Genomic DNA, 27187 nt, shown 5'->3' with positions numbered 1-27187 from the left:
CGTGACATTAAAGAATATAGTACAGTAGTTTACACTGTGTTGTAAACCAATCCTGGTGCATCGATTTCTTGAAATAGACCTGCAAAGTTTTGATGTTTTCCTTCCTTCCTTCCTTCCTTCCTTCCTTCCTTCCTTCCTTCCTTCCTTCCTTCCTTCCTTCCTTCCTTCCTCCCTCCCTCCCTGGCATAAGTCTTGATTATTTTTTCTTATGTAATATTTCTTCTGGTATTTGAGAAATGCTATTCTGTTTCTGCTCAATCTTGTATTTTCAGGAGCGAAGGTAGCCATTTTTCTCAGCGCCATCTTCTAAGGTTGAATTCATCTTCTGGTTTGAGTGAGGTTGTCAGTATGAAATCCTCTTGGGTGCATTTGTAAAGATGTGTTGTAGATATCAATGGCCTTCTGCTATCCTAGAAGCAAGTATCATTGTTCAAGATCATCTTTTGTAGGCATCGATTACCTTTTGCTACACTAAATCAGGAGTCCCCAACCTTTCAGACATCAGGGATGACTAAATTCATAATTTTAAATCCCGCGGACCACTAATATGATCTGCCTAATGACTGGCTGGGTGGGCGTGGCTAGGTGGTCATGTGACTGGGTGGGCGTGGACAACTCGATGTCACTCACATCGAGGGCTGCCTTGCTGGCCTCTACTCACCCCTCTCCTGACAGCCACTCTTCACCTCCCCGCCCAGGCTCCTTAGGGCCCCAAAAAGAAGCAGTTGTTGGAGCTAAGCAGGCACCACAAGAAAGAGTTGGCAAAAGAGCTCAGTTCAAATTGGATCTGACCGAGAAGGAGGCTCAGCAGAAGCACCTCACTCAGGACTAGGAGCATAAGCTTTCCAAGCAGAGGGAAGACCTGCAGGAGTGCAAGGCCAGATATTGGCGCCTGGAAGCTCAGTGGGCTGAGATGGTCAGCCAGTTCCAGGCCATAATGCAGTCCCACTGGAACAAGGTCCTCTGCCTCCTTGCCACCAGTGGCACTTTCCTCCAGCCTTCACCCAAAGCCCTGCACCAGGAGGCTGAAGCAGACCCTAAGTCGGAATTTCTGCCCTCCCCCAACCCACACAAAAAGACCCCAAAGGGGGAGACTCTCTGCAGCATTCATTGCATGTATCCAGCCCAGGGACCATAGTTTGACGACCCCTGTTTAGTGCAATATAAAAAAAATGCAAATAATTTTTCTGTGGACCACCAAAATTTTCTCATGGATTACCAATGGTCCACGGACCACCAGTTGGTGACCACTGCACTAAAGGCAAGAATGATTTTGGACTGGGGGTGCTACGGATTGCCCTTGCATGCCCATATCTATGTCACACTCTGATGGTTATGCAGATACCTGGTCAGTGGTGAAATCCAAATTTTTTTTTATTACCAGTTCTGTGGGCGTGGCTTGGTGGCTTGGTGGGCATGGCAGGGGAAGGATACTGCAAAATCCCCATTCCCACCCCACTCCTGGGGCCAGCCAGAGCTGGTATTTGCTGGTTGTCCGAACGTCTCAAAATTTCTGCTACCGGTTCTCCAGAACCTGTCAGAACCTGCTGGATTTCACCCCTGGTACCTGGTCTTCTCCCAGCAGTCTGCTTTATCATTAGGAAATGTTGCTATATAAGAGAATGAATTCAACTTGTCTGGTATCCTACGATCGGTTTGGATCAATGATAGCTCTCCATCACCAGCTTCTTACCATTCACATTTCATTTGCTTGGTTGCACAAGCTGCCCAGACTGGAACACTCATCAATCTGATCTGACCTTTTGCTGGTTGTGACCGCTTTGTTGCAAATTACACACATAGGTACAAGTTGTTTTGTTATCTTGGGCAATTTCTGATGATATCTTTTGTGCTCGGAGAATTTTTATGTTCCGGTCCTTTTCCACCTGGAAATATCTGGATCTTCTCTATGGTAATTTCTTCATTACAGGGTAGTCCTTGACTCCCGACCACGATTGAGCCCCACATTTCTGTTGCTAGGTCAGACAGTGGTTGTGTGACGTTGCCCCTTTTTATGACCTTTCTCGCCACAGTTGTTAAGCGAATCACTGCAGTTGTTCAATTGGGAATATGGTGGTTAAGTGAATCTGGCTTCCCCATTGACATTGCTTGCCAGAAGGTCAGTGCAACCGTCTTAAATACAAGTCAGTTGCCAAGTGTTGAATTTTGATCACGGGACCATGGCGATGCTGCAATGGTCGTAAGTATGAAAAACAGTCATAAGCCACTTTTTCAGCGCAGTTGTAATCTCGAATGGTCACTTATTAAGTTGTTCCTGTACCAAGTCCTAGTGTCTTCTAAAATCACCCAACTATCATTGTGCCAAGGTAACAGTATAGGCAATTTTTTATATAATGACCACAATTGGGACCTGCAACTCTGCCGCTAAGAGATGATGTGGTTGTTAAATACGACACTGCATGACCACGACTTATGATTTCACTGCCAGCTTCTTCATTGGCTCTGCTTGTTGGAAATCATCTGTTGTGTGCAAAAAAACAACGCAGTCCTAGGCTGCATAAACAGAGGAATAGAATCAAGATCACGTGAAGTATTAATGCCACTTGATAATGCCTTGATAAGGCCACACTTGGAGTACTGTGTCCAGTTTTGGTCTCCCCGATGTAAAAAAGATGTGGAGACTCTAGAAAGTGTGCAGAGAAGAGCAACAAAGATGATTAGGGGACTGGAGACTAAAACCTATGAAGAACGGTTGCAGGAACTGGATATGTCTACTTTAATGAAAAGAAGGACTGGGGTTGACATGATAGCAGTGTTCCAATATCTCAGGGGCTGCCACAAAGAAGAGGGAGTCAAGCTATTCTCCAAAGCACCTGAGGGCAGGACAAGAAGCAACGGATCGACACTAATCAGAGAGAGAAGCATCCTAGAATTAAGGAGAAATTTCTTGACAGTTCAACACAATTAATCAGTGGAACAACTTGCTTCCAGAGCTTGTGAATACTCCAACATTGGAAATTTTTAAGAAGAGATTGGACAACCATTTGTCTGACATGGTATAAGGCTTCCTGCCTGAGCAGGGAGTTGGACTAGAAGACCTCTGAGAGGTCCCTTCCCACTCTTGTCATTCTATTATTCTGTTCTGTCAAACTGTGATGTTTGTAAACTCCAACCAGCAGGGCCGGATTTAGATGAAAAGAGACCCTAGGCTATTCCACTTATGAGGCCCTTTCACCTATAGTGAAAGTGTAATTTTAATTTTGCTAACAATTTGAATGTAGGCCCCTCTTGATCTTGAGGCCCTAGGCTGAAGCCTAGTTAGCCTATAGGAAAATCCGGCCCTGCCAACCAGTTGCAGGTCCTCCATCTGCGTTTAATGGAATCCTTTGTTTGCCGTGCATGCACAAAGAGAGAATTATCTGTGTACAGGAAACGGGATTTATACATTGTCACCCCTGGCAAACAATACGATAGTTAAACTATGGCATGAAAACTAGATCTGACATCTGTGTCAGTAGAAGCTCTGTTCCTCCGGATCACAAGAGGGAAAGTGGTTTATCTGGCCATTCAGTTCTTTTTCCCACCTCTCCTGTCTCCAGCAGTCACAAAGGAAGTGACTCTAGGAAGAGATGGGGGTCGCTCCGAGAACCCACAAAGGGCGAGGTTGTCTAGTTTTGGAAAATAAGCCAGTAACTGTTAGTTTGAACAGATATTGACAGTCCTTTTCTTTTGACTCCAGTCAAAAAGAAAAGAATGGTCTTTAGTGAAGCGGGGTCTCCAACCTTGGCAACTTCAAGCTGTGGGCTTGTGGACTTCAACTCCCAGAGTTCCTCAGCCAGCAAAGCTCTGGGAGTTGAAGTCCACAAGTCTTCATGTTGCCAAGGTTGGAGACCCCTGCAGTTTAGTGTGTACAGAACAAAAGTTGTTAGTGATGGTCAGGGATAGGCTTCAAAAATTTTAGCAAGGGGTTCTCTGCCTGGTTGCTGGGTGGGTGTGGCCATAGTGAGTGTGACCTAGACCTTCGCATGCACGCGCCCCCGATTCGCGCATGCGCCTGTCTTCCGCACCTGCGCCCAGCCTTCCGTGCATGTGCTTTGCTCATGCGCGTGCCTTTTATGCATGCGACAGGCCTCAAAAACGTGCCTAAATAGGATGGCATAAAGCCGGGGTGGGGGGGGGCGGATCCACCTGCGATTTCTGCTACCGGTTTGGGTGAACTGGTCCGAACCGGCTGAATACCAGCTCCGATCAGGTTGCAATATGGAACACTGAATTTCCTGCCTCGTCTACCCGGAATGTGATGATTGTATAATTATTCTCTCAATCCTAAATTACAGGGGAGGGCATGTATTGCTATGATAAGAAATAGTCCTGACCCAATTAATCTTGAAACCCTCCATCTGCAAACAACAATTTCTCTCTCTCTCTCTCTCTCTCTCTCTCTCTCTCTCTCTCTCTCTCTCTCTCTCTCTCTTTTTTCTTCTGTCATTTTCCAGGCTGGATGTGCTTTACTATTCTGGGAAATCATTCAGATGCTTTGAAAGATTTAGGATTTGCCTAATTCTATAATCCATTCTTGCCATTATTAACAAAATGGGGTAGAAGAAGAAGAAGAAGAAGGGAGGGACGATGAAGCAAGGCGTTTATTGGCTTTGGATGGTGCTCTGTGCCAGGGTTAACCTGAGCAGGTAGCACATCGGAAAATTTGTTTCCCCACAAGTATTCTGTCCTCTCTCTCTCTCTCTCTCTCTCTCTCTCTCTCTCTCTCTCTCTCTCTCTCTCTCTCTCTCTCTCTCCCTTCCCCTCCCCATCTGTCACAAGAGAGACAGGCAAAATAAAGCCTTTTGCTATCCTTGGGAATTATGCTGATGTTACCTTCCCACCAAAGGCGGTCCCTATTTTTCTAATTGCATTTTTAAAGTGCTTTCGAATTGCTAGGTTGGCAGAAGCTGGGAGCTCACTCCGTTACGTGGCACTAGGGATTCGAACCACTGAACTGCTGCCCTTTCGATCGACAAGCTCAGCGTCTTAGCCACCGAGCCACCGCGTCCCCTTTATATTTATATAACACCCTAATCAAGGACCTACCAAGGAGAAAATCCCATGCCCACCAACACTGGCAGGGCAAAATACTATGTATGAAGAGAGACAAACCCCATACTTACCAGCACTGATGATATTACCTAGTCTGGTCATGAAGAGTCTGCAAACAACCAAATGCAGAGAGCATCAAGGACTCCACTTTAGCCTCTCCTCTCTGAGCTGGCAGGAGCTTTTAATCCATCCGTTGCCGTAGTGTTTATTGCGGCACACTCATTTGGAGTCCTTTTGTGTTATTATTTTGTCTGTCTCCTCGGCAGACTTCACGGCAGGGCTAAAGGAGAAAAAAAAATATCTGGGTCTTGCTTTGAAAAGAAGTCTGGATGAATCTTTCTCAGTCAAGTCTTCAGATCCCCTACCAGAAGGTCACGGAGAGTTACAAAGCTTGTTCAGCCAGAGTTAAAAATAGGCTTGGGTGACTCATCTATTCAGCAAACATACAGTATCTGCTTGAGAATCTGCGGTGGATTATTATTGTAATTATTATTATTATTAGAAGATAGAATTGCAACCCAGATGGTGCGATTGTTCTTTTTAGTTCATCATAGCTTCCGTTTTGAAGCTGAGATACTGCTATAGCGATGAAGGAAATTCTGTAGTTGTGCTAAGCCACAGTCTGTTTTAACCGTAGTCTAGTGAATAAGTAATAATGGCCAAATTTATATAACACACGAAGCCCAACTATAGGAACTACTGTACATTAAAAAGGTAAAGATTCCCCTTGCACATATGTGCTAGTCGTTCCCGACTCTAGGGGGCGGTGCTCATCTCCGTTTCAAAGCCGAAGAGCCAGCGCTGTCCGAAGACGTCTCCGTGGTCATGTGGCCGGCATGACTAAATGCCAAAGACACATGGAACACTGTTACCTTCCCACCAAAACTGGTCCCTATTTTTCTACTTGCATTTTTTACATGCTTTCGAACTGCTAGGTTGGCAGAAGCTGGGACAAGTAATGTGAGCTCACCCCGTTACGCGGCGCTAGGGATTTGAACCGCTGAACTGCCGACCTTTCAATCGATAAGCTCAGCGTCTTAGCCACTGAGCCACCGCATCCTGTACATCATGAAGAGGCAATTCGTGGACTGCCAAAACTGTACAGGTAGTCCTCGAATTGCAACCACAACCGAGTCCAGAATTTCTGTTGCTAAGCGAGACATTTGATAAGTAATTTTTGCCTCATTTTATGACCTTCCTTGCTAACAGTTCTTAAGTGAATCACTGTGGTTGTTAAGCCAGTAACACGGTTGTTCATTGAATCCAGCTTTCCTATTGACATCGCTTGTCAGGAGGTCGCAAAATGTGAACACATGATCCCCGAGACATTGGAACCGTCATAAATGTGAACCAATTGCCAAGCGCCTAACCACATGACAATGGGGATGCTACAATGATCGTACGTGTGAAATACAGTCAAAAGTCACTTTGTTCAGTGCGTTGCAACTTCAAAAGTTGTTAAATGAACTGTTTATGGAGCGGCCAATGCTGGTATGCAGGGTTGACTTTTTAGAGTTTGGGGAAGGAGTTGAAACAAGCCTGAGAAAAGCTACCTCGATGAAGTTGGCTTGTTTTAACAGAACATGGTCAAATAATATTATTGATGTGTCATCACTTGACTGGAAGACAAGCAGAAATTTTAGAGGGTGATGGTAGGGGTTGTTATGGAAATTAAGACTCACAAGATTTCCGTGGGTGATCAGAGAGGTTTATTGCGCAAGGTTCAGTGCAAGAAGCAAAGACTGAACAACAAAGGATTCTAATGCAGTTATTCTTATACATACTTTTGACATTTTATGATTGGTTACATTTCTGACAGCCCATAGCGACAATTCCCCCCCCTTTTGCTGCTATACCCTACAAGCTTACTAAGGTGTGTCCCCTCTTAAGTGGGTCACAGGTGTTCTTGCAAACCTATCTAAGTTTCCTGCCATTATATCTGTGGTTACCTCTGCTTGGCTAGATGTGATATCTTGCTCATGATGGTGTTTCTTGAACTTTCCAGCTGAGGAGGGTTTTGTTAACTCTGCGGTTTCACTTTTTGAACCTAGTACTAAAGAAAGGGGGCCCCTCAGAGATCCTCTAGACTGACCCCTGTATTATATCACTTTTGTATCTAATTTCATTATTCCATTAGGTTTTGGTCTTCCATATTAGGGTGGATAGCCTTAAGATGTCTCAAGGGTGGATTTTTGGAAGATGAGGACAGAAATGGAGAGAGAGTGATTGGGCCCTTATCATGCATGTGGCAAACCAAGAATTTCACACTATTTGCTGAAGTTCAGATAGAGAGGAGTCCTGAGGTTGAAGCTGACTGCCACCTTCTGACAAGCAAAGTCAACGGGGAAGCCAGATTCACTGAACAATCGTGTTATAAAATCAACAACTGCGAGACGATTCTCTTAACAGCAGTGGCAAGAAAGTCGTAAAATGGGCAAGACTCCCTTAACAGCCGCCTTGCTTAGCAATGGAAACTTGGGGCTCCGTTGTGGTCATAAGTCGAGGATTACCTACTACGTCCTCTCCGTTATCTTTTCTCAATTTGTGGCTTCCTCTGCCTCACCTTCTAGGATCTGTTTCCCATCCCTGAATCGCCCTCATTTGTCTTCTTTGGAGGTCATCTAGTTTTCGAGAAGCCTTTTTAAAATGTGGGTATGGACAATGTGTGGCAGGAGAAGGATATTGTAAAATCTCTATTCCCACCCCACTCCGGGGGAAGGTTGCTGCAAAATCCCCATTTCCTCCTGATCAGCTGGGACTCGGGAGGCAGAGAATAGATGGGGGCAGAGCCAGTGGTGGGTTCCTCCTGGTTCGGTCCGGTTCGGCTGAGCCGGTAGCGGTGACGATATGACGTCACCGAACCGGTTCTCCCCCCCCGCCCTCCCACCCCCCACGTTATTCTTACCTTTTATTTGGTCCCACCCCCAATCTATTGCTGCCTCCTGAGTCCCAGCTGATGACTAGAGGGAAAAAAACTGTTTAAACTCTTGCAGCTGGGCTTCAAAGGGCCGTCCTACAGCTGATCAGTGTTAAAAGCAAACAAATGAGTTGGGTCGTAAGTGCGAGGACTGGTCGTAAGTGCGAGGATCTTCCAGAAATGACTCTAACCAACTAGCCACACCCACCTAGTCACATGACCTCCAAGCCACACCCACAAAATAAGTCACGCCCACAGAACCGGTAGTAAAAAAATTTAGAACCCACCCCTGGGCGGGGCCAGTCAAAATTTCTGCTACCGGTTCTCCAGAACTGGTCAGAACCTGCTGAAACCCACCTCTGGGTATGAACCCTCTCAGTGGGTTCAGGCCAACGTAGAATAGTGGACTTGCAAGCAATTCCTGACTAATGGTTGAACTTTTAATTCGGAAACAATTCTACCTTTGTTTTTCTACTGAGAATCCCAAAACCGGGCAAGGCAAGATTTATCCTCTCAGGAGTCCCAAATGCTGATTGTACCAGATTTTCTTGTGAAGATTATGAGCTCTAGATCTCAGATTACTGTTTTCAAGCTTTCTTCTAATCCATCGCCCCATTTCTCCCCGAATGCCCCCAAACCTTCCTTGAACAGGTGCAAACTGCCGGAAGAGTACGTTATAAATATGACTTTGGAGCGTTTGATTAAATTTGATTGATTTTTAAACGTTGTCCTTTGTCCGTTGCAGGGTTGTCAGAATGACTATGCAGATGGATGCACAGAGGCAGCTGCAAAACCGATGACCAATTCTTTCAAGGTAGGTTTCTTTGCCAAAACAGAAACGCTTGCAGGGGTGTTCAGCTCAGTGTGGGAAACTCTCCTTGATGGATAAAGAGAGTTATGGACAAGCAAGAATGCTACCAACCTAGAAGGGTGCATTGTGGTTAAGCAGGATCCAATCTGGGTCGGTCACCAGGACCAGAGTTTTAGTCTTCCGAACTTTCAGACTCATGCTGGAGCCCATCCTTGGGGAACCAGACTCTACCAGAATGTGTGTGTTGGGCTATTCGATGCGTAGTATTTATGGTTGTATGTGGTTTTTAAAAATTATTTATTGATTGAGGTGTTGATGGCCAGTTATAAGTCATTGTTTGTTGTTTCCTGGTGCTGCTAAATCCTCGACTCTTGAGTACCTAATAAGCTGGTGGTAAATCAGCATTCCTGTTGACTGACAAGGGGCCAGTTTCCTGGCTTCAATCATTTCCCTGGCTATTTTTGTACCTGCCCAGCCAACAATCTTAGTAGCTGTGAAATTAAATGGATATCCTTGTTCATTGCAATGTTCTCTTGAGTCTCACAAAGCCCAATTGTTTTGTATCTCATGAAGGACATCCTCCTCCTCCTCTTCCTCCTCCTCCTTCTCTTCTTCCTCCTCCTCATCTTACTCTTCTTCCTCCTTCTCCTCCTCCTCCTCCTCCTCTTCTTCCTCCTCCTTCTTCTTCTTGCCTTTCCATCTGAAAGAACAAAGAAGCTTGTACAGCACCTAGTCCAATGTCCATTTTGGAGGGAAGGGGATTTCTGATACTCAGGACTTTGATCACCTCTTTTTGTTTATTTAAATGGAATAGTTTTTGGCTGCATTCACACAACCCATTGACCTTGGGTTAACAGCATATGACTGCCATATCCACATAACCTGATAACACTCAAACAAACTCCATAGTGGCATCATATGAATCCCTGGTTCCCACAACATGCAAAGAAAACAGCTGGACTGAAATAAAAACAATCCGTTGTGATTGAAACATAATCTAGTACATCGTAGGAACCCAGTTCACATTTCTGAATATGTACTACCAAAAAGAAGGTGCCATTTTATACATTTTTGTCATCTGCCTTCTCATGATCATCAGAACATTTGTTTGAGCCCAGGTCATCTTGTTGAAGTTCCATGAGAAAAATTGTCCCTCGCAACCACACAATTGAACTAAACGATCATAACTTTACAAAAGAATCAGGAACACTTTCCTCTTCAATTTGGCTAGGCCCCAAAATGTTGGAACTAGTTTGAAAAATGGACAAGTCAGCTTTCACATTTCCTCAATTAGGACTCCTGACAAGGAAATGAATCAGTGGTTTCTTATCCTGTCCTTCATATTTTTGCATGGGATGTAAAAGTAACTTTAACACTTAATTTTCCTGCCCTTATTCAGGGTAGAGTATATACTACGAGTTTTCAAAGAAAGAAATGTCAAATTCTAGCTCAAGGAAAGTAAAAGTGAGAGCTAGTATATAAATCAAGCCTAAATTGCACACATCATGAAAAAAATGGAGGGTACTCATCTTGTGGCAAAGAATATTACATGTATGTTGAGTGAAGATAATATGTTCCTAGGAAAATGTATAATGTAAAGTACATTATCTGTAATTTGGAAACAGAATACAGGTAGTTCTCGACTTAAAACAGTTCATTTAGTGACTGTTTAAAGTTACAACGTCACTGAAAAAAGTGACTTATGACCGTTTTTCACACTTATTACAGTTGTAGCATCCCCATGGTCACATGATCAAAATTCAGATGCTTGTTGTTGTTGTTAGTTGCAAAGTCATGTCCAACCCATCGTGACCCCATGAAAAAGCGTTCCTCCAGGCGTTTCTGTCCTCTACCATCCCCCAGAGACCATTTAAGCTCATGCCGACTGCTTCAGTGACTCCATCCAGCACCTCGTTCTCTGTCGTCCCTTTCTTCTTTTCCCTCAATCGTTCCCAGCTTTAGGCTCTTCTCCAGTGAGTCCTTCCTTCTCAATAGGTGGCCAAAGTATTTGAGTTTCATCTTCAGGATCTGGCCTTCTAAAGAGCCAGGGTTGGTCTCCTCTAGGACTGACTTGTTTGATAGCCTTGCAGTCCAAGGGACTCGCAGGAGTCTTCTGCAGCACCATATTTCAAAGGACTCAATTCTTTGGCCCTCAGCCTTCCTTATGGTCCAACTTTCACAGCCATACATTGCAACTGGGAAAACCATAGCCTTGAGTATACACACTTTTGTTGGCAGGGTGATGTCTCTGCTTTTTTAGTATGCTACAGACGCTTGGAAACATCAATTCAGTTTCTAACTATAGCCCTTAGTTTCCTGATCAACCTCAATCTGTACTAACCAGGTTTGACTGAGCTTAGAGTTGTCTTGAAATCAGCGAAAAGAGAGCAGAATATCTGCTGTAACGGTAGCTGCCGGAACTGGAAACTGAGGGATTAAAAATGTACCGCAGACACTTCCCTGAGGAAATCTTGGCTGACGTAGGAAACATTAACCTTGGATTGCCTTTTAATTTTTCAGCAGAGCGTTCTGATGACCATATCGTTTTTCTTAAAAAAGAACTTTTTTCTTTTCTGAACATTGACTTAAGCATTGATTTTAGCTTTCTTATGTTAAATTTTATTCTTTGCAAGTCTGCCTTTTAATCGCTGATATTTTTGGAACAGACATACGTCTGCAGCTGCGGCTGATAATCTGAGACATCTGTCAAAAGCATGAGAAAAAAATTATTCTCAGCTTTACATCTATCCTTTTAGACATCTTTCTTTTTTGGGGGGTAGAGATTCTTTTATTTCAGGAGACAAACTTTTGCCCAGACGAGAACTGACAGTGCAGTTTTTCTTGTTTCGAGGCCTCTTTAAAAGTCTTAATCCTATTATTTTTTATCTGCTTTTGCTCTTTATAAATAAATCACATTTATTTGTGGTTTGATATAGCTTCACTTCCGTTGTCTGAGGTTTAGTCGCCTTGGGAGGTCAGCATAGATAAGTGGATCTAAAATTTGAAACATGGTATAGAAGTGAAGACAAAAGTGAATGTTTCCCAATTTACGTTTGTGTGTGTGTGTGTACGCACAGATAGGTGTGTGTGTTTGTGTGTGCGGATGCTATTTTTATAGTAAGCCCTTCTTTTTCATTACATTACGCCTCCTGTCTTTCTTGTCTTTTTGGTTGCCATGATGTAAAAAAGATGTTGAGACTCTAGAAAGAGTGTAGTGAAGATCAACAAAGATGATTAGAGCATATAAAGTAACTGTGAGAGGGATCTTGGAGTCCTAGTGGACAACCATTTAGCTATGAGCCAGCAGTGTGCAGCAGCTGCCAAAAAAGCCAACGCAGTTCTGGGCTGCATAAACTGAGGAACAGAATCAAGATCACGTGAGGTGTTAATACCACTTTATAATGCCTTGGTAAGGCCACACTTGGAATACTGCATCCAGTTTTGGTCTCCACAATGTAAAAAAAAATGTTGAGACTCTAGAAAGAGTGCAGAGAAGAGCAACAAAGATGATGAGGGGACTGTGGGCTGATGAACATGATGAACAGTTGCAGGAACTGGGTATGTCTAGTTTAATGAAAAGAAGGACTAGGGGAGACATGATAACAGTGTTCCAATATCTCAGTCACAAAGAAGAAGGAGTCAAGCTATTCTCCAAAGCACCTAAAGGCAGGAAAAGAAGCAATGGGTGGAAACCAATCAAGGAGAGAAGCAACCTAGAACTAAGGAGAAATTTCCTGACAGGGAGAACAATTAATCAGTGGAACTACTTGCCTCCAGAAGTTGTAAATGCTCCAACACTGGAAGTTTTTAAGAAGATATTGGATAACCATTTCTCTGAAGTGATGTAGGGTTTCCTGCCTAAGCAGGGGGTTGGACTAGAAGACCTCCAAAGTCCCTTCCAACTCTGTTATTCTATTCTAACATTACAGCGGGTTACAAAATATTCCATGCTAGCACAAAATGCATCTCTAACGAAGCAATTAGCAAATTTAGCAAACGCCTGTGAAATCCAATCTCTGGGAGTCAGTTCTAGAAAGTTGGCACTTCTGTAAAAATAGAATTTGGGATTGTGGGTCAAAATGTAAAGACTCTACATTCTTTTCCAATAAATTTTGGCCTAGCTCCACAGATATTTTTGTGTAGGAGATAGACAGCAGCCAAGTAGAGTCAAGAGTTGGGAAAAAGAGCTGTGGGAAGTGAAGTCTTTCTCATGAAAGTAGAGAGCGATCTGGTAAAAATGCACTTTGCTTGAGAGACTATTCCAGATGTTAGCAGAGTAGGTTTCAATTAATCATAATCATAAGTTTATTTGTCAAGCATATATAAGATAACAGGTAAAAGCATAAACATAATTTGAATACATGAAAAGAGTAAGTAAAAAGGAATATTAGGTCAGGGACGGTAGGCACCCTGGTGCTCTTATGCACGCCCCTTACAGGCCTCTTAGGAATGGGGTGAGGTCAACAGTAGACAGTTTAAGGTTAAAGTTTTGGGGGTTTGGGGAAGAAACCACAGAGTCAGGTAGTGCATTCCAGGCATTAACAACTCTGTTACTAAAGTCATATTTTCTGCAATCGAGTTTGGAATGGTTTACCTTGAGTTTGTATCTATTTTTTGCTCATGTATTGTTGTGGTTGAAGCTGAAGTAGTTATTGACAGGAAGGACATTGTGCCAGATAATTTTATGTAGTATGCTTAGGTCAATTGTCTTCGGAAACTCTCAACCTCGACAGAAAAACTGAGCAAACAGATTTAAATAACTTTTTCCTCATCAAATTGAATCAGAATACTGGTATTCCTTGACTTAATGGCCACAACGTCTGTTGTTAAGCGAGACGTTTATTAAATGAATTTTGCCCCCAGTTTACAAACTTTCTTGCTACACTTTTTAAATAAATCGCTATAGTTATTAAGTTAGTCATATGATTGATTGTTAAGTGAATCTGACTTTCCCATTGACTTTGCTTGGATCACATGACCCAGGACATTGCAATGATCATAAATAGAGTCACTTGCCAAGGGTCTGAAGTTTGATCTTGTGACCCTGGGGATGCTGCAATGGTTGTAATTGTGACCGTTGTCCTTGTAATTTCGAACGGTCACTAAATGAATTGTTGTAAGCCAAGGACTATCTGTAGTTCAATTCAGCTGTTCAATAGAATGATGATTATGACATTTATGGGGACAGAAGTATTTCCATAGGAAACTAAAGCAGTTCCAGTTATTTTTCAGATACTTTAAAAATGGGGAAAGGTATTTAACGTTTTGTGACATTTAAAAATGGGAGGGCCAGCATTTTTTTAATTTAGAGAGTCACGTTCCCTTCTGGCTTTCAGATCAGACCAAACTTTAAAGCAGAGGTCTTTAAACTTGGACTTCAACTCCCAGAATATGCTGGCTGGAGAATTCTGGGAGTTGAAGTCCACAAGTCTTAAAGTAGCCAAGTTTGAAGACCTCTGCTTTAAAGTTACACATTTTCTTGGCCCTTATAATTCCTCAGAACTGCTTTTCAGGTTTGGTGGCCATCTTCAGTCTAGTTTTTTAGTCTATGATAATTTTAAGAAACAGAATTAGAATGATTAATTTCCCACATTCCTTTGAGGCTGTTCTTAGAAATCCCCTTTTCCCATATCTAATTTCTTCTCAGCAAACAACTTGAGTTCATTCTTAATACAGATACATCAAAATACAAAATTCTGATACGTCTATTGTATGAAATGAAGCTGTGGCAATGATGTGATAGCATTGTTCCAATATTTGGGGGGGCTGCCACAAAGAAGAAGGGGTCAATCTATTCTCCAAAGCATCTTTGTCAGGAAGCAATGGATAGAAACTAATCAAGGAGAGAACCGATCTAGAAATAAGCAGAAATTTCCTGACAGTGAGAACAATTAACCAGTGGAACAATTTGCCTTCAGAAGTTATGGGTGCTCCATCATTGGAGGCTTTTAAGAAGATATTGGACAGCCATTTGTCTGAAATCGTAGAGGGTTTCCTACTTGAGCAGGAGGTTGGACTCCAAGGTTCCTTCCAATTCTGTTATTCTGAAATAAGGGCTGCCAATTTTTTAAAAAATGTAATTTTCTCTTGTTTTGTTCCCTTTTCTCTCCCCAGGCTGATGATCTTGTCATCAATCCGTCTACCACGTTAAAAGAGAAGCCGGACCCAAATGGCTTAGTATTTGGAACAGTTTTCACAGACAACATGCTCTTCATTGAATGGTCCTTCACATCTGGGTGGGACGTTCCTCAGATTAAGCCCTTGGAGAATCTCTCTGTGCACCCAGCCATCTCAGCACTGCATTATGCTGTAGAAGTGAGTACGGTGATAGAATGAAGAGAAACTTCATTCTTATCTTTTGTCATTAAATAAAAAAATAATAATCATCTGGTCTTTTATAAAAAAAAAATGTGTTTCTTTTTTGTTTCAGGTCAGTGCAGAGTCTCCAAAAGTTAGTCTTTCCCAGCCTTCTCCAGCTGTGTTGGAGTTTAATTCCCCTCCATCACGACTGGCTAAGAATGATGGGAGTTGAACACATCTGGAGAACATCAGATTGGGAAAGAATGATTGATAGAGAGGGTGAGGACTGAACAGTTGAAGACAGTTCCTGAAGACAGTTTTGCTGATCTTCATCTTCTCTAGGAATAGGTAGATGAGGGGAAAAACTTGATGTCTTCCAATTTCCAATGTCCCTTGTTGGCTTCTCCTTACAGGTAGTAAGAAAATGCCAATATAGTGTCACTCACCATTTTTCTTCTTAAAAAATGGCATTTGTTGGAGATACATCAGTCATGAGAACACATGTATCACATTTTAGCTTCTTCTGAGATGGTAGTAAGTAAGTATTGTTGATGGTTTAAGCATCACACTAAACTTTAGACTTACATTTTTTTTTGAATGAAGAAATACTGAGTTAAGCAACTATCACAATTTACAAATCACAGTCGCTGACTTTGCAAGACATATGAACGCCAAACCGATCCTCATCATGGTTTAGTATCATGTGTGAAACTGACCAAGAAATAGTCAAGGTTTATTCTCTAGTTTGTCAAATGGCCAAAGAGACATTTGTGATGTTGTTTCTTCATTCACGATAGCTATTTAAGGCTGTTGTAGTTTATTATTATAACTGCCAATCAGTGGTGAGTTTCAAATTTTTTTACTACTGGTTCTGTGGGTGTGGCTTGGTGGGCGTGGCTTGGTGGGCGTGGTAGGGGAAGGATACTGTAAAATCTCCATTCCCACCCCACTCCAGGGGAAGGATACTGTAAAATCTCTATTTCCTCCCCACTCCAGGGGAAGGTTACTGCAAAATCCCCATTTCCTCCCAATCAGCTGGGACTCGGGAGGCAGAGAATAGATGGGGGCGGGGCCAGTCAGAATTTTTACTACTGGTTCTCCGAACTACTCAAAATTTCTGCTTCCGGTTCTCCAGAACTGGTCAGAACCTGCTGAAACCCACCTCTGCTGCCAATACAGTATATGGGGGATACAGATAGGGACAATTCTTAGAATTTATCACTTCCCCAAATGCAATTCTTCACAACTGTAATATCAGTGAAGACAACAAATAAAAAAGTTACAGCTAATCAAAAAAGCAGTAAATTCTGAGAACCATACTTTATCTTCCTTAATATACAAGAAGTCCCCAATCAATGACCATCCATTTAGTGACTCTTCAAAGTTATGACCGCACTGAAAAAAGTGACTTATGTTCAGCCCTTGCACTTACGATTGTTGTAGTAAATCTTAACCCCATTATTCATGATTGTGATCAGATGTTTCACACTAACCACACCACCTAAACCAGGAATGGCTGCTATTTTAAGTTTGTGGAAACTGGAACTGATAATTTGCGATAAGCCTTTCAAATTCTGGTTTCTGTACAAAAAGGTGCTTCTTTGTGTTCAGTTATTATAGGCTTTTCATTTAAGACCTGGTGGCTCAATGGGTAAGACGCTGAACTTATCGATCAGAAGGTCGGCAGTTCAGCAGTTCGAATCCCTAATGCTGCGTAATGGGGTGCGCTCCCATTACTTGTCCCAGCTTCTGCCAACCTAGCAGTTCGAAAGCACGTAAAAAATGCAAGTAGAAAAATAGGGACCACCTTTGGTGGGACGGTAACAGCCTTCCATGCACCTTTGGCATTTAGTCATGCCAGCCACATGACCACGGAGACGTCTTCAGACAGCGCTGGGTCTTCGGCTTAGAAACAGATATGAGCACTGCCCCCTAGAGTCTAGGAACGACTAGCACATATATGCGGGGGAATCTTTACATTTACCTTTATGCCTTCATGAGTCTTTTTGGTTTTGTGTGTCGTGCAAAGACAGCTCCACTCTGTGATGTAAGGCCAATTGACACTTATACACCCAACATTTGCAAAACTGGAGTATTTAATGATGAATGGTAAACTGCCAGCAGGAAAAAAAAATGTGTTTGCAATGTAGTGGAAGTGCTATCCTATCATGTCGGGTCATAATGGTTTGATTGTATACAAGGTATCATTCAATGCTTTGGATTCTGGAAAATCAAGACAAATTTTGAATGAGCGTTTGGCCAAGTAAACGTGCATGTGTCAGAAAGCAAATCACCCACCTGTACTGAAATGAATTGGTAACCGCCAGAAACCAGCGTGGCTACTGATCAAAACTTTTAGGGCCCAAGGTTCCAGATCCTAATCCAGTGATGGCTAACCTTTTTGCCGTCGCATGCCAAAAGTGAGGGGAGTGTGGGGTGGTCATGCGCGCGCGTGCCCACACCCATAATTCAATGCGCCCCGCCCCCCTGTGCATGCCCACGTGATCCTACCGAGCTCCCCCCGCTTTTGGCACGCAATGGCACGGTGAGCCCAGTAGGCCCATTTTTCGCCCTCCCCAGGCTCCAGAGGCTTTCTTGGAGCCTAGGGAGGGCAAAAACGGCCTTCCCCACCCACCCGGAGGCCCTCTGGAGGCCGGAAACAGTCTGTTTGCTGATTTCCGTTTGGACCTAGAAAGCCTCTGGAGCCTGGGGAGAGCAAAAAACAGGCCTTCCCTCCCCCGGAGGCCCTCCAGAGCCTGTTTCCCAATTTCCGGTGGGCCTGGAAGCTGAAAATCACCTGGCTGGCGTGCACATGCATGCCAGAGCTGAGCTAGGGCAACGCTCGCGTGCCCACTGATATGGCTCCGCGTGCCACCTGTGGCACGCGTGCCATAGGTTCGCCATCACTGTCCTAGTCCAAAAACATCAATGCAGGTTATATTCCATTTGTGTCAGAGCCTTAATCAAAGGCACGTTTTGGGTGCCAGAAAGTGAGGAGAAAACGTGTAGCAATTCTTTCAAACCCCTTTCTTTTTCGTCTCCCTCTTTTGCAGTGTTTGTAACGATAAAAAAAAAAACTGGATCTGAATAATGAAACAAAATTTTGATTTCTGCCCTTCTAATGTTTTTCAAAAGTGTTGGTGAGGAATCTAGACCTCAACCCTTCCCCATCCCCCCACCCCTTTTTCTTTTTTTGTGGGGGGAAAACTCCACTGGGATTTTTTTTTCATTCCTTTCTGTTTTGACTGATTGATTGATTTTAAGGTACAGGGAGTCCTTGACTTATGACGGTTCACTAAGTGACTGTTCGAAGTTACAACATTACTGAAAAGAGTGACTCTTTTTCACCCTTACAACTGTTGCAGCATCCCCAGGGTCACGTGATCAAAATTTGGACCCTTGGCAATTGACTCGTATTTATGACGGTCGCAGTGTCCCGGGGTCATGTGTTCACCTTTTGCAACCTTCTGACAAGCAAAGTCAATGGGGAAGCCAGGTTGATTTAACAGCGGTGTTACTAACTTAACAGGTGCCGTGGTTCACTTAACAACTGTGGCAAGAAAGGTTGTAAAAGGGGGCAAAGTTCACTCAACCACTGTCTCATTTAGCAATGTACTGTAAATTTTGGGCTCAATTGTGGTCGTAAGTCGAGGACTACCTGTATTTATCTCGCCTTCCAAAGGCCGGTGCGATGATATATTTTTTTCAGTCTTTCTGGCTGAGGAGATTTAGATCAAGGGTGTCAAACTCAAGGCCCACAGGCCAGATCTGGCCCACAAGGTGCTTAAATCTGGCCCACGGGGCCACCCTGGAAACAGCAAAGGACCGGCCCACAGTGCCTCTGCCAGTGAAAACAGAACTCAGAAGGGCCTCGCGTGGCCCTCCTGAGCTCCGTTTTCACTGGCAGGGTGGTCAGGCCACCATAGGCGCCCCCGACACGAGTGTCATGCCCATCCCGGCCCCCCGAGGTCAAACACAATCCTGATGAGGCCCTCAATGAAATCGAGTTTGACACCCCTGATCTAGATGTATTCACAAAGAGCAAAGGAACCACGCTGGAGTTTCAGGCATTCTCTCTCTCTTCTGAGTAGCATTACTGCTGTTAAACTCGCGATCTGAAATCCTCGCTGCTAACAATGAATCTGCTCTTCTTTCTTTTTTTGTTTTGTTTTCGTTTTTGTTTCCTCATCTGCATATGTCCCCTGTTGTTTTCATTGTTTTGTTTACTTTTAAACCTCATTGCATCACGTTTTCCTTTAGCCGAGAGGAGTGACAGAAGCGAAACTGCTCCAAATGCTATGGCTCAATGAATACACAGTGGGTATAACGTGAGATGAAATGTTCCTTCTTTGTGATCTGTGACTCCTCGGATAACCTGGCCTCTGCCAGCTTTGTGGTTTGTCTAGTGGAGCCTTCCTCAGCTTGGGCACCCTCCAGATGTGCGGAAACTACCCTGTTTCCCCAAAAATAAGACCCAACTGGAAAATAAGGCCTAGCACGATTTTTCAGGGTGCTCGTAATATAAACCCTACCCCCAAAATAAGCCCCAGTTAAGATTGTCAGCCAGAGGGATGCATTTTGTACCATATTTCCCCCCCCCAAATAAGACCTAACCAGAAAATAAGCCCTAATGTGTCTTTAGGAGCAAAAATTAATATAAGACCCGGTCTTCTTTTCGGGGAAACACGGTAGATTTTTCTCGATGGCCTATCCGATTCCGGGTGTTGAAGTCTAACCAGTGGTGGGATTCAAATAATTTAACAACCGGTTCTCTGCCCTAATGATTTCTTCCAACAACCAGTTCACGAAACTGCTCAGAAAGTTAACAACTGGTTCTCCCGAAGTGGTACGAACCGGCTGAATCCCACCACTAACCCCTGGAAGAGAATATTTGTAGCTCACCGTTGAACTGTGGTGTCCTTGGCTGCTTTCCGAGCTTGGCTGTTTTCTTTCAGACGTTTCATGACCTAACTCTGGATCATGGCACTGATGATGTCACTGCTGTTGGATAATGAAACATCTGCAAGAAAACAACGAAGCTCGGATCAAGGACACTATAGTTCAGCCCTGAGCTACAAATAATTCTCTCTCCGTCTGCAAGAGAACAATCGAGCTCAGAAAGCAGCAAGGATCCCAGGAAGTCTGCACAGCTGAGGGGTGGCCAGAGATTGGGAAAGACCGGTCTAGCTGGGCATTGTACTCACAAATCAGATACTTCTTCTAGTATTTGTTTCATTGGTTACACCGTTTAATAAGACTTCACAGTACTGTAACATTCCTAAAATTGATGAGTCTGCTCACAAATAGAGATCCTGCGGTTTTTTTAATTTATTTATTTATTTATTTTTATATGCCGCCCTTCTCCGGAGACTCAGGGCGGCTTACAATGCGTTAAGCAATAGCCTTCATACTTTTGTATATTTTATACAAAGTCAGCTTATTCCCCCCACAAACCGGGTCCTCATTTTACCCACCTTAGAAAGGATGGAAGGCTGAGTCGACCTGAGTCAGGTTTGACAGCCTGAAGCAGCAGTTGTCCACAAACCTCTGAAAGTCAGTTTCTTGACCAAGTTAAATAGTTTGAGATTGCCACTGAGTTGACGTTACCTGAACAGTTGAAATACAGAGAGCCAATGTAGGGTTTGGGCTAAATATGGAAGATTCAGATTCTGATCCATCATTAGACCAAAAAATAGGAGGAGGAAAATATTGTGTAGGCCACACTGAATGTCTAAATGAAAGGAGAGACAGGAGTTTAACAAAGAGACAATAACATAAGTAGCGACAATTGCACATGCCATTCATAAATCGCTCTCACTGCATTCAGTGGAATGTATTTTCAGAGACGTGGGAATGAAATGGTAACCTAAGAGGAATCCTATTCAAGTAATGCCACAAAGAAGAGGGAGTCAAGCTATTCTCCAAAGCACCTGAGGGCAGGACAAGAAGTAATGGGTGGAAACTAATAAAGGAGAGAAACAACCTAGAACTAAGGAGAAATTTCCTGACAGTTAGAACAATTAATCAGTGGAACCACTTGCCTGCAGAAGTTGTGAATGCTCCAACACTGGAAGTTTTTAAGAAGAGGTTGGATAACCATTTGTCTGAAGCGGTGTAGGGTTTTCTGCCTAAGCAGGGGGTTGGACTAGAAGACCTCCAAGGTCCCTTCCAACTCTGTTATTTTATTCTATTCTAATAAAGAGGATTAGTTGAAATTAGGGGCAAGACAGCCAGGAATGTATTTGGGGCCCTTTCTCAGGACATGTTGATGGTCCACATCCTCCAAATTATGGAAGTTCAGCCTTTTTGGAAAGTTTATATAGACCCTAAGTTAGAGGCTGTTCATAGGCCTTATTTAGCCTATCGCTATCTGAGAGACCATAACAATACTTTTTAAAATAATAGGTTATTTATATTCTCAGGGTTGTTGTTGTTTTTAAAAAAACTATTACCCTTTCAATATAAAAAGATTTTCAAAATAATACAAGGTTTTCCAAAGTAAGAGGAAAAAGCAGATTTCAAAAGCATTATTTTTTGGGGTGGAAAAATCAAATTATTCAGACATGGTAAGAAAGTTATCCATTAAAAGCATGTAAAAAATAAAGTCATCATCGACCATAGCTAAAATCATGGAATCGGAAAGGACAATTGAGATTACCAAGTTACTGCAATCTCTCTGATATATTCTGATATCACGAAGGTTTTCTGATACCTTGAGGTGTCAATATCACTTTATACCACACCAGTGAGACCACACTTGGAATATTTTCATAATTCCGGTCATCGGGATACAAAAAGGCAGAGAGACTCTAGAAAGTGTACAGAGAAGAGCAACAAAGATGATTAAGGGTCTGGAAGCTAAATCACATCAGGAATGGTTGAGGGATCTAGATATGCCTAGCCCTGGCCTATCAAAGAAAAGGACTAGAGGTGATATGATAGCTGTCTTCCAGTACTTGAGGGGCTGTCACAGAGAAGGGTGTGTTGACTTATTCTCCAAAATACCTGAAGGCAGGACAAGAAGTAATTGGAGGAAGCTTGTTCCAACCTAGAAGTAAGGAGAAATTTTTTTGACAGTGAGAACAATTAATAAATGGAATAGCTTGCCTCCTGCAGTTGTGGGTGCTCTATCACTGGAGGTTTTCAGGAATAGACTGGACAACCATTTGACAGCCATTTGGTATTCACTTATTTTCCCTATCGGTTCACAAATGTGAGCATGCACACGTCCACGCATGTGCCTGGCCTTCCACACATGTGCTTTGCTGGTGCTCATGCCTTCCACGTGCCCAGCCTAAAAAACATGCCTAAATAGGATGGCATAGAGCCGGGGCGGGAGGTGGGGGTGCACTTGTGATTTCCGCTACCGGTTCAAGCAAATCGGTCTAAACCGGCTGAATACCATCTCTGTATAAGGTCTCCTGCCTTGAAGAGGGGGTTAGATTAGAAGACTTCCAAGGTCCCTCCAGCCCTATGATTTTACGTTCCGCGTCCCGATAGATGCCCATCCAACCTCTGCTCGAATACAATCAATAAAGGAATATTGAACACGATCACTAAACGGGGTATTCCTTACCGCCTTCGATGATTAGTTCCATTGTTAGATGTTGTCTTCTTGTAATTTAAGACCGTTTATTCTGGGCATTGAACTCTACCAAGATCCAAGAAAGAATCTTACCCTCACACCTTCAGGTACTTAAAAAGAGTTTTCATATACTTTATTTATCATCTTTTCTCAAGTTTAAATTTACTCAATTTTCTCTGTCTCTCACTTTAACTATTGTTTTCCAGTCTTTTAATTATCCTCCTTGCCGTTGTCTGCACAAATTCCAGGTTTCTATGAATCTTTATTCAAGGGTACCCAGAAATAGACTTTTTTTTTAAAAAAAAAAATTTATATGCCGCCCGTCTCCAGAGACTCAGGGCGGCTTACAATGCGTTAAGCAATAGCCTTCATACTTTTGTATATTTTATACAAAGTCAGCTTATTGCCCCCACAAACCGGGTCCTCATTTTACCCACCTTAGAAAGGATGGAAGGCTGAGTCGACCTTGAGCCTGGTGAGAATTGAACTCGCAGTAATTGCAGGCAGCAGATGTTAAATGCTGCCTTAGTAGGAGGCATTAGCCTCCTACGCCACTCAGGCTCCTTTTACAGATGGGTGCACTGGACTATACTGAACAAGTTTTTTGTCAAGACAGTTTCCCCCATCCAGTCCTGATGCATTTGATTTCTTTCTCCCAAAAGAAGCAATTGGCGATTTCTCTATTCAGTGTCATTCTGTTAGCTTCAATCCATTTTTTTCACTTATTAAGATCATCCACATTTTTTTTCTTTTAACGATCCTTTAATCTCTTGCATTGCGGTTGGGGCGACTGGGTGAAGCTGAGTGTTTACTGATAGAATGCCCTTCCTGATGCCTACCCAGAGTTCACAGCAGATAATTACTCATTGCATCCAGAGAGAGAAATAGCTGCCTCGACCTAGGATCGAACTCACAATCTCCTGATTGTAAGGCGAGAGCTCTACTCTAGGCTATTCTAGCTCTACTCTATGCACTGCCCTATTAAGATTATCTACATATTTACTTAAAATAATAGAGTGGTTCTGCATTCTTAATAATAATAATTAATAATAAATAAATAATCATCATAATAATCATCATAAATAACAACAACAACAACAACAACAACAACTTGGACAACCGAGGAAAATCGAGATGCTACTCTGAACATCATATATTTTAAGAAGATACTTGGTTGATACCTAGGATGCTAGCAGCAAGCCGTATCAACCATTAGTACCAGTCAATCGTATTTGTGACACATCAATTGACTGAGTTTCATGTTTAATGAATAAAAGAGAGAATTAATAATAGAGTTGTTCCGCACAATTAGAACTGCAGAAAAAACAATGGCTACCAACCTGCCTTCCATCGAGGATCTGTATACTGCACGAGTCAAAAAGAGGGCTGTGAAAATATCTACAGACCCCTCACATCCTGGACATAAATTGTTTCAACTTCTACACTATAGGGCAGTGGTCCCCAACCTTTTTATCGCCGCGGCCCGCTGAGCGCGCGCAGGGGTGAGGGCACGGCCCAGGAGCTTTTGCGCACGGCCCATTGCGCACGGCCCAGGAGCTTTTGCGCACGGCCCAGGAGCCTTTGCGCTGCAGCGTTCATGTCCCCCGGCCGCTGCGCGGCCCGGTGCCACGTACTCCACGGCCCGGCACCGGTCCGCGGACCGGGGGTTGGGGACCACTGCTATAGGGCATTGCACACCAGAACAACTAGACACAAGGACAGTTTTTCCCTGAATGCCATCTCTCTGCTAAACAACTAATTCCCACAATACTATTAAATTATTTACTAAGACTGTATTACTATTATTCTTCTCATCCTTCCTAGTACCTATCTTTTCCCACTTACGACTATAACCATGTTGCTTGTATCTTTACAATTTATATTGTTTTATTTGTTTCCAAGTACAATTTGATTGCTTATTAGTAACCTATGACTATCACTAAGTGTTGTATCTTATGATTCTTGATGAATGTATTTTATTTTTCTTTATGTACCCTGAGAGCATATGCACCAAAGACAAATTCCTTGTGTGTCCAATCACATCTATTCTATTCTATTCTATTCTATTCTATTCTATTCTATTCTATTCTATTCTATTCTATTCCATTCCATTCCATTCCATTCCATTCCATTCCATTCTTATTCTATTCTATTCTATTCACTGGTCTACTGGCTTTCAGCAAGCCTCAAAATAACCAGACACTCTATTGATTCACCAGGCCAGACTATCAATCTTACTTAGTCTGAGTGAGGACACAGAGTTCCTGTAGTAAACTGAATTCATTGAACCAAACAAAAATGCAATCAAAGTGAAGCAAAAGTTCAAGGATTCCAGAAAACTAGTTGAACCAGTCCGAAGGCCTCTCAAAAAAAAGGCTTTTCCCCCAACCCTTAGCTGCAATTGAGTAAGGACTTACAGTAGATACAAACTCTGCTTTAGCCAAAGGGAGTCTTGTTCTTTCAGTATTTATTGAAAGTTGGTGGAACTCTAGTTAGCTAAGCAGTCTGGTATCCAGTTCAAATCCTTTGGGAATGGGGGCTATAATAGTATTACCTGAAGTAGCTTTGCAGTGGTGAGGGCTTCGGCCTTCTGTGGTAGTGCTGCTAGTAGAACTGAACCAGAACATGTCTTCTTCTGCCTCAACCAAGGAGAAATCATTGTCTATTTATTTATTTATTATTTTATTTATTAATTTTATTTCTATACCGCCCTTCTCCCGAAGGACTCAGGGCAGTGTACAGCCTAATTAAAACACAAAGACAGACAAAATTTAAAAATAATTAAAATTATTAAATAATAGGCCCAATTTATAAAACCCCAAATTTAAAATCCCATTTAAAACCAATTAAAATCTTTACATTGATAGCCCAGCCTGGCGGAACAACAAGGTTTTGAGGGCACAGCGAAATACACGGAGGTCGGAGATCTTACGCATTTCTGGGGGCAGCTCATTCCAAAGGGCAGGGGCTCCCACAGAGAAGACCCTCCCCCTGGGTGTCGCCAGCTGACATAATTTGGCCAATGGCACCCTGAGGAGACCCTCTCTGTGGGAGCGAACTGGCCGGTGGGAGGCTACTGGTGGCAGAAGACGGTCTCGAAGGTATCCAGGTCCAATGCTAGGACAGGGGTCGGCACCCTTAAACACTCAAAGAGCCATTTGGACCTGTTTCCTACAGAAAAGGAAACACCGGGAGCCACAAAACCCTTCCCGTGCCTGACTATTTCTTGAGTGGCCACAAAATTAGCATATGTAGTTGAATTAAATGTTCTGTTTTCTTCTCTTGGATTTATCCATGGTTGGCCTACTGGGGTTGAAAAGCTCAATAAATCGCGTGCCGGCAGGTGTCGCACATTGGTGGTTGTAATGCATATTTTGAGTGACAGGGAGCTGCAACAGAGGGGTGAAAGAGCCACATGTGGCTCCAGAGCCACAGGTTGCTGACCTCTAGGACAACGCACCTGGATCCTTGTTCTGGATTGATGAGAAACCTTGAGTCTTGAGTGATTCTCAAGTAGTTTTCAAACAAGCTTTGGATATTTATACATGTAGATTGGCTGCCCAGAGTCAGTCAGCCTAAACTGAATAAATAAGTGAATAAATAAAAATAAATTATTGAGTTCAGTGGTTTACAGTAGGAATTAGTAATTCCACAATTTTTCATCCATGAATGATAGTCTTTGCTTTACATTGCGCTAACAATAATAGTCACCTGGCGTACAGCTTGACTCAAGGAAGTTGACAATTTTTAGACATTGTAAGGGAATCCCTATTATTGGCTCCCATTTCTAAACCTAAGGTGATTTTTTTTTTAGTACATTCAATATGGGTACGATGGGCTTTGGGATTAAAATTTGATTGGAAAATTTTAAACTGAGATTTAAACCTTTCCTGTGGACACATCGGTTGATTCTCCTTTTCCCCTTGGCTGAGTCTCCTTTGAGGAAAGCTTAATTTGGGATGATTTTATGGGTATTCCAATGCAATTTTCTCCTCAAAAGAACAGAAGTGATTTGGCTTTCTTTTTCTTTTGCCTTGTGATTTCTTCAGAACAGAACAGAGTTGGAAGGACCTTGGAGGTCTTCTAGTCCAACCCCCTGCTCAAGCAGGAGACTGTGATGGCGAACCTATGGCACGCACGCCACAGGTGGCACACATAGCCATATAAGTAGGCATGCTAGCTAGACTGCTAGAGAGGCTCTGGAGGCTGGGAACAGGAAAAAAATGTCATTTCCTGTCCAATCGGAAGTTAGGAAATGGGCCGTTTCAGGCCTCTGGAGGGCCTCTGAGGGGATGGGGAAGGCTGTTTTCGCCCTCCCCAGATGCATAGAGATGATCTGGAGCCAGGTGAGAAAGAAAAACGGGCCTACCGGGCCATCGCGTGCCAGGAGCGGCGGGGGAGAGGGGGTCACGTGTGTATGCATGGGGCGGGGTGCATAGAATTATGGGTGTCAGCACGCACGCACGTGAATTTCCCCCACCCCCCCTCCTGGCACACGAGGGCAAAACGGTTAGCCATC

At 43.1% G+C, this 27187-nt stretch overlaps 1 protein-coding gene across 2 annotated transcripts in view; it reads left to right on the top strand.

Moving 5' to 3' along the window:
• The window catches only part of BCAT1 (branched chain amino acid transaminase 1), a 71118-nt gene that overhangs the window by 14077 nt on the left and 29854 nt on the right, over positions 1–27187 (top strand). Inside the window, exons 2-4 of one of the 2 annotated variants that reach the window (XM_034442603.3) lie at positions 8718–8786; positions 14898–15098; positions 19344–19400. In XM_034442603.3, coding sequence (XP_034298494.1) covers positions 8718–8786; positions 14898–15098; positions 19344–19400 — 327 coding nt within the window. The remainder of the gene's footprint in view (positions 1–8717; positions 8787–14897; positions 15099–19343; positions 19401–27187) is intronic. The other variant, XM_034442604.3, reaches the window with a different exon arrangement.

This window comes from Pantherophis guttatus, chromosome 7 (assembly GCF_059756535.1).
Source record: "Pantherophis guttatus breed Tessera chromosome 7, ASM5975653v1, whole genome shotgun sequence".
Lineage (NCBI taxonomy): Eukaryota > Metazoa > Chordata > Lepidosauria > Squamata > Colubridae > Pantherophis > Pantherophis guttatus.
The sequence above is the reverse complement of the archived record's forward strand: the minus strand, read 5'-3'. Positions and strand labels throughout refer to the sequence as shown.